We start from the raw sequence: 13,433 nt of genomic DNA, 5'->3' as shown, positions 1-13,433 counted from the left end.
AGCAGACTGAATTTCTGGAAAATGTTTTTATCTCTTGGGGGATTTTAAATAGACAATAGATTAAGTTTTGGTAAATGTATCTATTGCTAGGTGGGCAATGGATAAAATATAATGTAAGGGTATACAGCACAGCCCCTGGGTGAAGGGCTCAACTACAACTTGAACTTTACCTAACAAAGGCAAACAACTAACCTAATCATCTGTACCCTCCTGTTAATCTGAAATTAAAGAAAAAATGTTTGAGAGACTGAGATATTATGATGAATTGAGTCTGACTTTTACATGATGACATTGGAAAATTTGTGCATATATTTTTCTTATAAATGAATGTGTGTGAATTACACTTAAGTATTTGAAGACTGACCTATAAATCTGAGAGGTTGCCATTGATATTTCATTATGAGATTCTTTGTAACTATTAAAAGTCAATTAAGAAGGTTTGTTTGTTTGTTTTAAATCTAATTGTTCTCTATCAGGCCTCTGCCAGATAAGCCAATGAAAATAGATATATGAGGTTCCAGGAATCTATTTCAAACTTGATAGCATTTCAGTTAGCATTGTCTATCTTTTTATAAGTACCTAAAGTTGGAATAGTCACTGAATATTCCCATAAAGCAATGTTCTGCAAAGGTAGTTTTTGGTGAAGTTTGTCCCTTTTTGATATATATTGGGAGACATTGAGTGAAAATGAATTTTAACATAAATAAAGAACCCAAGCCTAATTATGTAACTTTCTGAGCAAGATACTAGAGAAAGTAATGAATGATAAATACATTACCAAAGAATTCTTTCTCTAAGAGGCTGACAAAAATCTCATTTTAGGATTGTGTTACTGAACCAAGAAGGAGACCCCTTGTTACCAAGCATCTTATGGAAATGTTATTTATGCTGAAATCACCTTAAGTTCTTTTCCTTTATTTCTCTCTCTCTCTTTTTTGGTTAATTTCATTGGTGTATATCTTAAAATTACTCTAAATTAGAAAATACATGTTTATAAAAGTTTGATTTGTAAGCTGTTTTTCCGAGCAATTTAACTATTATTTAAGGATTATGTATTACATATTATTTCTGCTCATTTTTTATTCCTGTATCACTTTGGTTTGGTGAAACTGGGTCTCTGTAGCAGTGATTTTATTAAATGAAAAGTATCAGAATCTAAGATGATCTTGATAAGCCCACAGAATTTAATAAAATAACAGTTAATAAAAGTGAATTAGAGATTAGCTCTAGGTTTTACACTTGAATACAAGGAATCAATTATTAATGTGCAAAATATAAAGTCTAAAACAAAAAAATCATGGGTTCCAGTTGACAAGGAGCACAAAGTGACAGAGTAGTGCAGATCCCTAAACATCTAGTGTAGTTACGGGTCACGTTAGTCAGCATGTTCTCTAAACTCAATGTGCTTAACTTCGTACTGGACAGCTCTGGGTGCCACCTTCGTACTGGACAGCTCTGGGTGCCACTATCTGAATAGTACTTATTACTTATTCAGATAACATTTATAAGACAAAAACCAAGAGAAAAAAATTCTCTCTTCTTTAACTAAGAAAAAACTTTGTTAGGTACAACTGAACAAGATCAACCAAGCATCCAGATCTTCCAGGATATGGTGCTACAAAAAATCTAATTTATCTGATAGCCACTGTAAACAAGTACATGTTATTTTTCTCTCTAGGTATTAAAACTTCCAAACTTTTTTATTCCACAGGAGTCTGAACTTATAGAACTAAGAGAAACCATTGAAATGCTGAAGGCCCAGAACTCAGCCGCCCAGGCAGCTATTCAGGGAGCACTGAATGGCCCAGATCACCCTCCCAAAGGTATATTTTGAACATCTTCAGTCTTCACCCAATATAATAGGCATCTATTTTATTTATTAATTAGAGTAAAGCTACATTTACTCAGTGACACTGCCTTTTAGAATGAGTAAGATGGTATTAATTTCAGAATTCAAGAACAGTGGTTTTCATTGTCAAATAATATGTGAGTGGTTCTCAAGGAATTTGCTTCTATAGTTGTATACACACTTCTCACTCAATTTGGTGGAGATGAGCGTGCAGCGATTGCATATTCAATTTTAGCTTTAAGAAAAGAAAGAAGAAAAACTGGTAATGAATATGATAAATTCAGATTTTTTTTTTTGAGACAGAGTCTTGTTTTGCTGCCATTTGTAGAGTGCTGTGGCATGACAGCTCACAGCAACCTCAAACTCATGGGCTCAAGCAATTCTCTTGGCTCAGCCTCCCAAGTAGCTGGGGCAATAGGTGCCTGCCACAATGCCTGGCTGTTTTTAGAGATTCTAGAGATGAGGTCTTGCTCTGGCTCAGGTTGGTCTCGAACCTGTGAGCTCAGGCAGTCCACCTGCCTTGGCCTCCTAGAGTGCTAGGATTACTGGCATGAGCTACCACGCCTGGCCAGATTTGTGTATAAAAATAATCAGTTATTGAAAATGAAATTTTAATGAATAATCAGTATGATGGTATAGCAAGTAATGATCCTTGGAAGCAACTTCTCCTGGGTGAAGACAGCTTAAAGGCACATAGTCAATATGGTTATACAGCAAGTGATAACCACTGGGCACAGCTTCTTCTGGGTGGGAACAATAGAAAAATGCATTTCCTATAGATCCTGGGTGCCCAACATGCTGCCCTTGGGCCATATGCTGATATTGTCACAATGTTTTTTGCTTATCTTATCTGTCATGTCAAATATTATGAAAAGAATACATGGACCTTTGACCGGGCATGGTGGCTTATGCCTATAATCCTAGCACTCTGGGAGGCCATAGCGGGTAGATTGCCTGAGCTCACAGGTTCTAGACCAGCCTGAGGAAATGCAAGATCCCATCTCTAAAAAATAGCTAAGTGTTGTTGCAGGTGCCTGTAGTCCCAGCTACGGAGGAGGCTGATATAAGAGAATTATTTTAGTCCAGAAGTTTGAGGCTGCTGTGAGCTATGATGCCACGGCACTTTACCAAGGGTGAAAAACTGAGAGTCTGTCTGAAAAAAAAAAAAAAAAAAAAAAAAAATGCATGGAGCCTTTTTTTTTTTTTTTGCCAGTCAGGTTTCATTAATGTTTATGTATTTAATATGTGGCCCCAAAGAACTCTTATTCTTCTAATTTGTAGCAGGGGAAAAAAGGTTAGACATCCCTGCTGTAGATAATTTAAGATAATAAAGAGACTCAAATGTGTTCTGATTTTTATTATGATCATACTTTGGCAATTCTAGACAATGAAAATATTTCTCTCTTCTACCGCTTCCACCCCTTGGCTCCCCACTAAAGAAATGCTCATTATTAATGTCATATTGTTTTTTTTTTCTTTATATAGGTTCTATTTAATTAAGTCTTGATTCTTTTCAATACGTTCCAGGTGTTCAACTTTTTCCCAACTTAAAAATTTTTTTTCTAGATCTGCTGTTGTCTGTCTTTCAATTTTTAGATAAATTCTGGGTAAGAATTTAGATAAATTCTTTCAATGTCTGCAGCCACCAATCACCCTTTAGTCCACTGGACGATAGCTTTTCTTCCTACCCCTCCACCAAAACAATTCTCTCCAGGACAATAGTGACTTACATGAATGACACTAAATTCAATAAAACATTTGAAATTCTTATTATATCAGGCATGGAAAGCATCTGATATTGATGTCCATTCCCTCCTGCTTGAAACTTCCATGTTTTTCTAACATTCATGACATCACACATTCTTAGTTTTCCTTTTGTTCCTCTGAAAGTTCTTTTAAAGTTTATCCCTTTGTTTCCATTTGTTAATTGTTGATAACCTAAGCTCTTCCATATGACTCTGATTCCGCCTCTCCTGATTGAATAAATCACCAAGTTCTATTGATGCCACCCCTTCAGTATCTCCTGGATCTGTTCACTTTCTTGGCTTCTATTGTCAGCATCCATCATCTCTTCCGTGAACTCTGACCACAGACCCCTAAATAGACTTCCTGTTCTTAATCTTCAGTTTTTTACCATTCTTCACACTGAAGCCAGAGCATGCATCTAAAAATATATTATCTACCAGTATCCCCTTGCCTATAGGATGAAATGAAGACTTCTTAATATGGCAAAATCTCTGTTCACAGTTTCATTCAGTCAAAAAGTATTAAATTACCAATTTTGTGCCAAATGGTGTCTAGACCTTATCTCTTGGCCTTTTGCTGCATGGTATACTCTGTATTTCAACTATCCTGAATTTCTCCCCCTTCTTCTTAAGTTCTCTATACCTTCTATTTATTCCGCTTGCTACCTTCTACTCTGTTTAGCATACAAACTTGCTGAGACACTGCAGGAGTTAGCCTAGATAAGCCTCCTTGCCTCCTAAACTGGATGAAGTTCCCTGTGGCATGTTTCTGCAAATAGCTGTACTTTCCGTATTAAAGTTCACATCACACTTTGATGCCTTGATTTAATGTGTGTCCTTCCTGATTCACACAGAAAGATTTGTTTCTTTCCCATAATGATGCATTGCATACCAAAGGAGCTTATTTGAATTTTATGGAAAAGAATAGTATACCTTTTTAAATATACTTAAATTTTAAGGAAAGAATTATATAAAGTGAGTTATACTTAAAAGACAAACTACTTTTCTAGGGGCTACTTCTATTAAGAGTTTAGCAACTTTCCATGTGGGGGTGTTGATTTATGTGCTCCATGGAAAATTCCTGCATATTTAAAGCTTATCTTAGAGCTATAATAAAGCCGCTTACATTCCAAATCTTCATCTTGTAAATAGGTCCAGAAGGGATTTAAAAAGGCTTAATCTTTACTTTAGCACAGCACAAGTCACTGAAGTGAAACTTTCTGAAAGGATTACTTTTATCTTCGGCAACAGGTAGCTTAATATCTGCTAGAATTGAAAAATAGGAATTCCTTTGCTTACAAATGTGGGAAGGTGGTGCCAGAGATGAACAAAATAAAGTTGATAATTAAATTTATCAAGAAATATTAAAAATAATTTTCTAGGTTTTAAAACAATCAGAACAAGTAGTTATAAAGGGTTGAACATATAGACAATATGTATAGGATAGTTAGATTGTATGTCTGTAATATTAAAACTCAGTGTTAGTTCACCGAACACAAAATGATTCTTTTTACATTGACCATTGACATTACATGGAGAAAATTGCCAGACTAATTATGTATCTTTCAATGGGTTATTAAGGAAGTTGAATGATCAGTAAATTTGTATTTTGAAAAAAATCATGTTGAAATTCAATGTGAGACACCTTGAAAATATACATGTCCATGTTAATTTTTAACATATCTTAAAAGATATATTTGGAATGAGGCAACAATCTTATAGACAGGTCAGACCATGGAAATATCACACATAAGTTTATTAAAGTACTTTTCTATTTTCTGTAAAAATATGTCACATGTTTATTAGCAGCTGACAGTTATTGTTTATAATACAATAAATATATTTATTTGCTTACAGACATATTTAAGCACCAGCTATTTAGTATTAGGCACTCTTTTTATTTATGTATTTATTTATTTGTTTTTATTATCATAGCTGTGTAAATTAATGCAATCATGGGGCACCATGCGCTGGTTTTATATACAATTTGAAATATTTTCATCACACTGGTTAACATAGTCTTCCTGGCATTTTCTTAGTTATTGTGTTAAGACATTTATATTCTACATTTACCAAGTTTCACATGTACCCTTGTAAGATGAACCACAGGTGTGATCCCACCAACTACCCTCCCTCCAACCATCCTCCCCCCTCCCCTCCCCTCCCTTTCCCCTTTTCTCACATTCTTAGTAACCCAGTGGATTGGAGCTGAACCAAGAGAAAAGGTTGAAGAACGCACTCTTGATTTTAAAATACAAAGATAAGAAAGACTGACCCTGTACTGAAGGGACTCAAAATCCACTGCAATGAAAGGATACATGCACACACACATTATATATTATATAACAATTATGAGAAATATGTTTTTATAAGGCTGAAAGTTGAAAGTAATTGGATATTTTGCTTTTATTTATTTTTTATTTTTTTATTTCTTTATTGTTGGGGATTCACTGAGGGTACAATAAGCCAGGTTACACTGATTGCAATTGTTAGGTAAAGTCCTTCTTGCAATCATGTCTTGCCCCCATAAAGTGTGACACACACCAAGGCCCCACCCACCTCCCTCCTTCCCTCTTTCTGCTTCCTCCCCCATAATCTTAATTGTCATTAATTGTCCTCATATCAAAATTGAGTACATAGGATTCATGCTTCTCCATTCTTGTGGTGCTTTACTAAGAATAATGTCTTCCACTTCCATCCAGGTTAATACAAAGGATGTAAAGTCTCCATTTTTTTTAATAGCTGAATAGTATTCCATGGTATACATATACCACAGCTTGTTAATCCATTCCTGGGTTGGTGGGCATTTAGGCTGTTTCCACATTTTGGCGATTGTAAATTGAGCTGCAATAAACAGTCTAGTACAAGTGTCCTTATGATAAAAGGATTTCTTTCCTTCTGGGTAGATGCCCAGTAATGGGATTGCAGGATCAAATGGGAGATCTAGCTTGAGTGCTTTGAGGTTTCTCCATACTTCCTTCCAGAAAGGTTGTACTAGTTTGCAGTCCCACCAGCAGTGTAAAAGCGTTCCCTTCTTTCCACATCCACGCCAGCATCTGCAGTTTTGAGATTTTGTGATGTGGGCCATTCTCGCTGGGGTTAGATGGCATCTCAGGGTCGTTTTGATTTGCATTTCTCTAATATATAGAGATGATGAACATTTTTTCATGTGTTTGTTAGCCATTCGTCTGTCATCTTTAGAGAAAGTTCTATTCATGTCTCTTGCCCATTGATATAAGGGATTGTTGGCTTTTTTCATGTGGATAAATTTGAGTTCTGTATAGATCCTAGTTATCAAGCTTTTGTCTGACTGAAAATATGCAAATATCCTTTCCCATTGTGTAGGTTGTCTCTTTGCTTTGGTTGTTGTCTCCTTAGCTGTACAGAAGCTTTTCAGTTTAATGAAGTCCCATTTGTTTTATTTTTAAAAATGCACTTCTGCTTTTTAATTCACTACTTCTGCATACATATGGTATAGTTTTTTACTTAAGATATATCAAGTACAGTTGGATAGCGTGTATTAAACTGCTGTCAACAGTAAATATTTCAGTAAATATTTTTTAGGAATCACCAACAAACATAATTGTGTTGAGTAAATAATTAGAATAACTTTATTCAGCAACTACATATTCATTGCCTCCTACATGCCGTTCTCTGTACAAGGTCCTTGATGGTAAACAAAATTGACTTGGTCCTTTTCTCCATCAAACATTTAGTCTACTGGAAAGACAGACAAGAAATGACTGTGATCATTAGTGGAGCTGAGCATGCCTGTCAAATAATCACGAGCTCTCAGACAGACAATAACAGGTGCCAGAGATGGCAAAGGTGCCAGGGATGTGCTAGAGGTTACATAACCATAATTTTCGAGAATAGCAATATTTAAGGGGCTGTCTATAGAAAAATTATCAAGTCATAAATAGTGAGGGAGAGGCATTCCAAGGGGTTCTTCAAACAGGAAATAGATTAGTGCCATTATACAACTCTTACAAGAAAGATAATTAGCAAAGATGAAATAAGCACGACAAGGTTGGAGAGAGAAAAACAGATGAGATCGCTGTGGAATTTGGAGCCATATTTAAGAGATTTTTTCTATTCTTTTTTTTTTTTTCAATTTATTTTTTTTATTTATTTTTTTTATTTGTATTCACATTTTTTTTTTTTATTGTTGGGGATTCATTGAGGGTACAATAAGCCAGGTTACACTGATTGCAATTGTTAGGTAAAGTCCCTCTTGCAATCATGTCTTGCCCCCATAAAGCGTGACACACACCAAGGCCCCCTCCTTTCCTCTTTCTGTTTCCCCCCCCATAACCATAATTGTCATTAATTGTCCTCATATCAAAATTGAGTACATAGGATTCATGCTTCTCCATTCTTGTGATGCTTTACTAAGAATAATGTCTTCCACTTCCATCCAGGTTAATATGAAGGATGTAAAGTCTCCATTTTTTTTAATGGCTGAATAGTATTCCATGGTATACATATACCACAGCTTGTTAATCCATTCCTGGGTTGGTGGGCATTTAGGCTGTTTCCACATTTTGGCGATTGTAAATTGAGCTGCAATAAACAGTCTAGTACAAGTGTCCTTATGATAAAAAGGATTTCTTTCCTTCTGGGTAGATGCCCAGTAATGGGATTGCAGGATCAAATGGGAGATCTAGCTTGAGTGCTTTGAGGTTCCTCCATACTTCCTTCCAGAAAGGTTGTACTAGTTTGCAGTCCCACCAGAAGTGTAAAAGTGTTCCCTTCTCTCCACATCCACGCCAGCATCTGCAGTTTTGAGATTTTGTGATGTGGGCCATTCTCGCTGGGGTTAGATGATATCTCAGGGTTGTTTTGATTTGCATTTCTCTAATATATAGAGATGATGAATGTCTTTTTCATGTGTTTGTTAGCCTTTCGTCTGTCGTCTTTAGAGAAAGTTCTATTTAGAGAAAGTTCATAGAAAGTTCTATGTCTCTTGACCATTGATATAAGGGATTGTTGGCTTTTTTCATGTGGATTAATTTGAGTTCTCTATAGATCCTAGTTATCAAGCTTTTGTCTGATTGAAAATATGCAAATATCCTTTCCCATTGTGTAGGTTGTCTCTTTGCTTTGGTTATTGTCTCCTTAGCTGTACAGAAGCTTTTCAGTTTAATGAAGTTCCATTTGTTTATTTTTGTTGTTGTTGCAATTGCCATGGCAGTCTTCTTCATGAAGTCTTTCCCCAGGCCAATATCTTCCAGTGTTTTTCCTATGCTTTCTTTGAGGATTTTTATTGTTTCATGCCTTAAATTTAAGTCCTTTATCTATCTTGAATCAATTTTTGTGAGTGGGGAAAGGTGTGGGTCCAGTTTCAGTCTTTTACATGTAGACATCCATGATCTTATACTTAGAGAACCCCAAACACTCAACCACAAGACTCCTAGAAGTCATCAAAAAATACAGTAATGTTTCAGGATATAAAATCAATGTCCACAAGTCAGTAGCCTTTGTGTACACCAATAACAGTCAAGATGAGAAGCTAATTAAGGACACAACTCCCTTCACCATAGTCTCAAAGAAAATGAAATACCTAGGAATATACCTAACGAAGGAGGTGAAGGACCTCTATAAAGAAAACTATGAAATCCTCAGAAAGGAAATAGCAGAGGATATTAACAAATGGAAGAACATACCATGCTCATGGATGGGAAGAATCAACATTGTTAAAATGTCTATACTTCCCAAAGCAATCTACCTATTCAACGCCATTCCTATCAAAATACCAACATCGTACTTTCAAGATTTGGAAAAAATGATTCTGCGTTTTGTATGGAACCAGAAAAAACCCCGTATAGCTAAGGCAGTTCTCTGTAACAAAAATAAAGCTGGGGGCATCAGCATACCAGATTTTAGTCTGTACTACAAAGCCATAGTGCTCAAGACAGCATGGTACTGGCACAAAAACAGAGACTTGGAATCAAATTGAAAACCAAGATATGAAACTAACATTTTACAACCACCTTTGGTAAACCAAACAAGAACATACCTTGGGGGAAAGACTCCCTATTCAATAAATGGTGTTGGGAGAACTGGATGTCTACATATAAAAGATTTTTTCTATTCTTATTAAAGTAATAATCGATTGAGTAGTCTTAAGTAAGGGAGTGATGGTGAAGATTTTCTTTAAAAACATTTTTCTAGATTGTTTGTAGAATAGCTTGGAGGTGAGAAGTTGCATAAGTCTTCTCCCTGTAGAGCTGATCTTGGTAGCTTTAACAGTAGTCGTACAGAGGGTGGGAAGTGGAAAGGGAAGGAATAACAAACACATAACTAAAATTGTTACTTTGAAATATGCTTCTCCATTTAGTCAGATTGCTGATATTCATTTGGTTAATTGTCTTTACTGAGCCTCATGTAATGGATTAAATACTCACAAGCACAAAAAGGAATTGACAGAAAAAGTTAAATGCATTCCCTTCATTCCATGATATTATTAAAATTATGGCATTGTTAATCTTTATTGATAAATGCAGTCATAGTTGACGGTAAGTAATACCTCCTCAGACTACTTTGACCTGTGATTATAATAATCTACTGATCTCTGTAAAAATTTGGTATCAGTCAAGTAAATCAAATATAATTTATTAATTCTGAATATATTAAAATTTCTGGAATACTTAAACACTTTATGATTTTGCTCTGTTTGTAGAAGTTATTTATCAGGAAAAAGCTTGCAAATGCTACATCTTGTTCAAAAAAGCTAATAGCAATTTTTGCAGTAGAAATTTAAAACACAATCGCCAGCACATATTCTTTCATTGCTTATTCACATGAATTCCATAGTAGTTGATGAAGGGATATGATACTGCTTTATTGTTGAATTAAAACTGCCCACATATACTTTGAGTTAGGTTTTGGGATTGGTGATGGTTTTGGCATGCAAAAAAATATTTCCATTATTATTTTTTAAATAATTTTAAGAGACTAAACTCTAGGGATACTGAAAAGTAACTCTATATTTTTTCCTTCTATATAATTTTTTTGTCAAAATGATTACCTTGATAAAAAAGTTAAGGCACTCACTGATATATATGTATATGAACATGAAGGTATATAAATATATGTATTTATTTATATACATTTATTATATACTCACACATAAACTCATTATATATTTTGAAGGTCAATTTTAATATTCAATAAATCAGTGAAGTGAAAGGCTTGATTTTATACTGTTGTCTATATGAAACTTTATAAACTACAAACATTTTATAATAGGTTTTGACACATTGTAAATTCCATTGGGATTGTTTGTCTGGTTAACCTGTTTTGATGTCAATTACATATAGTGAAAAAATGGTCTGAAGGCAAATTTGACTTTATGTATACTCATAAATTCAGTGTCTCACTAACACTTAATATCACTTCACTATAAGTAGATAAAATTTCAATTTCAGTTTTAATTTCTATAAATCTTATATGGAAAAAGTGGATTAAATATCAAATGCTGTTCTCTTCAAAGCATTTATGTAACTAGAGAAGCTCTATATGCTCTTGAGAAGCATAGAAAGGCTACATGGCAGTTAGCACAATAAATATTGAAATCAGTCTAGGTTTAAGATTGACTCTACTATTTTTTAGCTAAGTGACCATTGCAAATTACTTTGAGGAATTAAATTCATTTCAGTTGTTTGCTTAAAGTTTAAACTTAGATACCCTGGTGCATTAAGCATATAGTAAAAGCAAACTTTACCATTACTTGTTATTAATATTACTATCACTATTCTAAGTCATGGACAGGGACTAGGGGTAGGTTGGAATCATTGCACTGTCTGAAATATGCTCTTTTGTTTAACTCAAAACCTCAGTCTACCTAGACTCTCTTTTGAGATCTTCCCTTCCTTGTCTGTTTGACTTGTGCAAGTTATTTAACTTCTTCCCACAAGTTTCCTCATCTGTGAGATGACGTGCTTACATGACTTCCAAAGTTTGATTTGGCTCTAACATATATAATTCTATGAAATGGAAAGTTAATGCGTTTGGCTTTGGTAATTTTATTCAAAGCATAAGCAATATTAAAAAACAATAAGTTTTCATCCTATTATGAGTTTCCATTTTCTCAGTGGAACTAATCATGTGGAGTAAATCATTTTGGAAGAACTGTTTAATCCAGGTGTTCAGTAGAAATCACTAGCAAGCAAGCATTTTATTTTTGGACAAAACTCAGAATTCATTAAACTAGCAGGACTGCAGACTTAAATGTGATTCCCATTAAATCTTAACGAGATAGCACAGTTAATTACAACACCTAGGATTGTAATGTATTAAACTTGTAAAACCCAAACTATGTTGAAATAATCTGTATAAAGCTATGTTAACTTTAGAGAACAAAAAGCCTAAAAAACTTTACTGTTCAGACTGAAACTCTGTGAACAAACATGAGTCTCTCTGTTCTAGATCTGCGCATCAGAAGACAGCACTCCTCTGAAAGTGTTTCCAGTATTAACAGTGCCACAAGCCATTCCAGCGTCGGCAGTGGTAATGATGCTGACTCCAAGAAAAAGAAAAAGAAAAACTGGGTAAGCCATCATCATTCCTCTCATTCAGCAGCTTGTTAATGCACCATAGGTTAGACTATTTCCTTTGGGGGTTAGAGACCTAGAGCAGTTTACAAAGAGTCCCCTTCCAGTGCCTAGTGCCTATCATACTGCACTCATTACCAAGGTTAGCGTAGCATGGTGCGGAAGGGAATACACTTGTACGTTTAGACTAGACTTGGGTTTCAGTCGCCCTGGATCTTGGAGAGATTACTTCAACTTTTAGGGACCTGTGTTTTCTCATCTGTAAAAGCAGATAATTAATAGTAATTCCATAAAGAAAAAAAGCTAATGTCTGTTATGGAATGACTAGACCTGGAGCTTATTGTGAGATGGAGAAAAGGAAAAAAGAAATATGATGATGATGATGTGGTGATGGAGTGTAGGTGGTGATGTTCCAGGAAAAGGAAAAGAAGAATTGGAGTTGAGAAAGGGAAAGAAGAGACCTGGAAATCTTCCCCCTCTCAATCCGTGGGGCTTACTGTTTGACCAGAGTTTCACCCCATAAGAAATCAACCACATTAGTGTCTGACTGATTTTTTTCCCAGGAGAATGCAGAAGAAATATACAAAGGCGCTGTAATAGAATTTTGCCACAATCGCTATAGATGTAATTTATGTTAATATAAAGCAATTGCTTAAAAGCTAAGGGGAAAGTGCTATCACTGCAGCAAGTTTAAAAACAACCAAGTAAAGGATTTCTTTTAGTATCATGAAGCAAAGGCAGATTTTGAAGAAATACAACTCTTTATGAAACCCAAGATGTAATTAACAGAGGATTGTGCTGGAGTACTTTCTATAAATAATGAAAGAAATATCTTTTTTGTTTTAAAAAAATGTTTATGCAGGTAATATTTTAAAATACTGATCAGCCTTCATTCCCTTGATTTGTAATTCCACACTCTTTCATGTTTCTGCAAGGTGAACTCTAGAGGAAGTGAGGTGAATATAAACCATGGACCATTTGGCATGCGTCTATAAAAACCCTACCTTGGCATGAATGCTATTCATTTTGGCAGTAGGCTTTTATACCTTTTAAAAACAGATTACCTTGTATGTCTTTTCTTTGTGTCTTTTCATTTTAGTCTCAAATTTTAAAAAGAAGTAAAACCATTTTCTGAATAGAGCCGTAGGGGATACCAATTCTGGTTGTGAATAGTCTGGGAATTGAAAATTTGAATAGAAAATCACAATTAATGAAGTGTTAGGTGAATTTGATTTCATTTTGCTTTTTAAGTTTGTACTGTCAGCAGGACATGACTTGATTGTA

General features: G+C 34.9%; 1 protein-coding gene across 5 annotated transcripts in view; it reads left to right on the top strand.

Moving 5' to 3' along the window:
• NAV3 (neuron navigator 3) overlaps window positions 1–13,433 on the top strand; it is an 862,702-nt gene that overhangs the window by 811,369 nt on the left and 37,900 nt on the right. For 3 of the 5 annotated variants that reach the window (XM_053585282.1, XM_053585280.1, XM_053585284.1), the window contains 3 exons: window positions 1,712–1,823; window positions 12,025–12,146; window positions 13,085–13,105. In XM_053585282.1, coding sequence (XP_053441257.1) covers window positions 1,712–1,823; window positions 12,025–12,146; window positions 13,085–13,105 — 255 coding nt within the window. The remainder of the gene's footprint in view (window positions 1–1,711; window positions 1,824–12,024; window positions 12,147–13,084; window positions 13,106–13,433) is intronic. The other 2 variants (XM_053585283.1, XM_053585281.1) reach the window with 1 other exon arrangement.

This window comes from Nycticebus coucang, chromosome 3 (genome assembly GCF_027406575.1).
Source record: "Nycticebus coucang isolate mNycCou1 chromosome 3, mNycCou1.pri, whole genome shotgun sequence".
Taxonomy (NCBI): Eukaryota; Metazoa; Chordata; class Mammalia; order Primates; family Lorisidae; genus Nycticebus; species Nycticebus coucang.
Note: the sequence above shows the minus strand (reverse complement) of the source record. Positions and strands in the feature narration are given on the sequence as shown.